This window comes from Cotesia glomerata, unplaced genomic scaffold, assembly GCF_020080835.1.
Source record: "Cotesia glomerata isolate CgM1 unplaced genomic scaffold, MPM_Cglom_v2.3 scaffold_1908, whole genome shotgun sequence".
In the NCBI taxonomy this organism is placed as follows: domain Eukaryota; kingdom Metazoa; phylum Arthropoda; class Insecta; order Hymenoptera; family Braconidae; genus Cotesia; species Cotesia glomerata.
This window is the reverse complement of record NW_025402340.1, coordinates 1-2,433: the sequence shown is the minus strand read 5'-3', so window position 1 is coordinate 2,433 and position 2,433 is coordinate 1. Positions and strand designations below refer to the sequence as shown.

At 31.3% G+C, this 2,433-nt stretch overlaps 1 protein-coding gene across 1 annotated transcript; it reads left to right on the top strand.

Annotated features, from left to right (window-relative positions):
- Positions 1-415: 415 nt before the first annotated feature.
- On the top strand, positions 416-2,310 carry LOC123274041 (aminomethyltransferase, mitochondrial-like). The gene is made up of 3 exons (XM_044741540.1): positions 416-524; positions 710-787; positions 1,816-2,310. The coding sequence occupies exons 1-3, from the start codon at positions 416-418 to the stop codon at positions 2,214-2,216; spliced, it is 588 nt and encodes a 195-aa protein (XP_044597475.1). The 3' UTR covers positions 2,217-2,310.
- The last annotated feature ends 123 nt before the right edge of the window (positions 2,311-2,433 follow it).

Sequence of the window (2,433 nt, the reverse complement as noted above, 5' to 3'; positions counted from 1 at the left end):
TATTTATTTATTGTTCACAAGTCACGGCAGTCACATAGTGACTGCAAGGTTGATTAGTAATATTTAATGATTATAGTGCGTAGTAGCCTATTGAAGCCGGCTCTTGTTTACCAAAGCATTAGACCGGGTTCGATCCCGGCGTAAGCTAATGAATATTTTCAATATTTGATATTCTGCTTCTCAGCCAAAAAAAATAAAAAAATAAATATAAATTTATATATTTATATATAGACTTATAATTGTATGATTTTAAAGGTAAGTACTGCAATGTATTAAAAATTTTTTAGTACTTAAAAATATTGTTTTAATAATTAAAAATTTAATTTTTAATTATCTTAAATCGAGAAGATAACATTTTATTCTTGATTAATAATTGAAGTTAATTTTTCTTGTTCAATTGCAAATAATCAAGCGTATGACCTCAGAGTATCAAAACACTGCACAAATCGATAATAATAAAAAACGAGGCGAGTTTATCGCACTGGCAGTTTATTATCTCAACACTCACGAGATAAATATGCAAAGTAAGTGTATTAGTAAATGTACGACTTTGAGCGAATGATTTTGTTAACAAATTGGACGCTCTTTCTTCTTGATTAATCAACATCACGTCAGTCTGAGTCGATCATGTTTAACCTCATCAATCATCTCAAACATTCCTCTCGTTCTTCATTTTGTTTCGTTGTAAGAAAATTGTAACCTCTGACAGTTTTAACCTCAAAAGTGTGCGAGAACAATCGACCGCTAGAAGAACTTTGCCTATATGATTTTCATGTTCAGAACCAAGGTTAGTTTAATTTTAAAAAGTTTTTTACACTGATAGAAGGATTTTTGAGGTTTAATTATTAAATTTATTATTTTTATGTGATTTATAAAAAATAATCATGACAATTATTGTATCACGGATGAAAATTAAGTCATTAATCTAAAAAAAGACAGATAAGGGCTTTGGAAAAATTTTTATACCTAAATTTAGTTATTTGACCTTAACTATCTACAAAGGAGCAGATTTAGCGATCATGCGCCACCTGTTGGAAGTTTGCAACACTTTTGATCAAATAAATTACACGATTTTTGGGTTTTAGTTTAAATATCAATTTTTTTCACGCAACTGACAAAAATTTTTAGTATTTAAAAAGATTAATTAACAAGTGATTTATTAGAAAATAATTAAATAAATATTTCTTAATAGGAAATTATATCTTAAACATTGTTTTGTACCAAATATTTCTTACTATTTAATAACCCATTTTAAAATATTTAATAGGGATATTTAAATAGTTAATAATGATATATTTCAGCTAGGCTCATATTTTTAAATTTTTATATCACAAAAATCAGAGTTTAACAAAAAGAACATTTGTAAAATTGGACAATGAGAAAAATAGTGGGGGTAGATAGGTTGAGATGTTCTCTAACGTTTAACCTACAATATAATTAGACACGTCGCAAACAAACAATATGGCGGCTCAGCGACACACATTGATATGTGTACAGGTGTCGCTGTTGCTCTTACTAATCTATAGACATAACTGTTGGCTAGTGTCCAGCCATCTACCGACAAATTCTCCTAATAAATATTTATTAACTATTAATAAATGTTGTTTGGTGGTAACAAATATTTATTTAAACATTCCTCGGCCTTTCTTACCATCAACAATATTTATTTAATATAACCAACTAACTTATTTCACTTTAATAAATAGTTTTAATTATTAAACAATATATTTTGCTCCCAAAATTTTATATATTACTCCCTAAATTCTTCTATCAGTGTTACAATTATTCTTCTAAAAATTGTACATATATTTTAAGGAAAAATCGTGGACTTTGCCGGATGGCTTCTACCAGTCCAATACAAAGGAGCGATAGCAGTCTCGCACCAGCACACAAGAACTCAAGCCTCGTTGTTCGACGTCGGCCATATGCTCCAGACAATAGTCTGGGGCCGAAATTCCGGAGAGTTCCTCGAGAGTCTAACCACTGCAGACTTAAAAAACTTAAAACCTGGCGGCTCTACGCTTACTGTCTTCACCAACGACCAGGGCGGGATCCTGGACGACCTTATCATCACCAAGGATGCTGAAGATCGCTTCTACGTGGTGTCTAACGCCGGTCGCAGGGACTGCGACATTAATTTGTTCAACCAACGCAAGGTTGTTTCAAATGAAACTTCATCTTTAAAAGTTCCTCTAATTATTCCGCATTTTATCTAATATACCCAGTCAGCATCCAAGTCATAAAGATTTCAGTATGAAGTCTTTTAAAAAACTTCTTATAGAAGTCCTAATGTGACGTCTTAAGGAGCTCTTTTTTACGAGGTCAGAACTAAGAGCTCTTAATGAACTTATAAGTTTGGAGTCAATTTTCTGACATCTAACTGAGTCCCTTTTTTGGACTTCTTTTTGAGTTGCGTATAATGAGCTTATATAT

Excerpts from the sequence above, each read along its gene's own strand:
- LOC123274041 (XM_044741540.1), top strand. The coding sequence starts at position 416 with ATGACCTCAGAGTATCAAAACACTGCACAAATCGATAATAATAAAAAA. Across the intron at positions 525-709 it reads TCACGAGATAAATATGCAAA|TTTTAACCTCAAAAGTGTGC; the intron begins GTAAGTGTATTA and ends AACCTCTGACAG. Across the intron at positions 788-1,815 it reads TTTTCATGTTCAGAACCAAG|GAAAAATCGTGGACTTTGCC; the intron begins GTTAGTTTAATT and ends ATATATTTTAAG.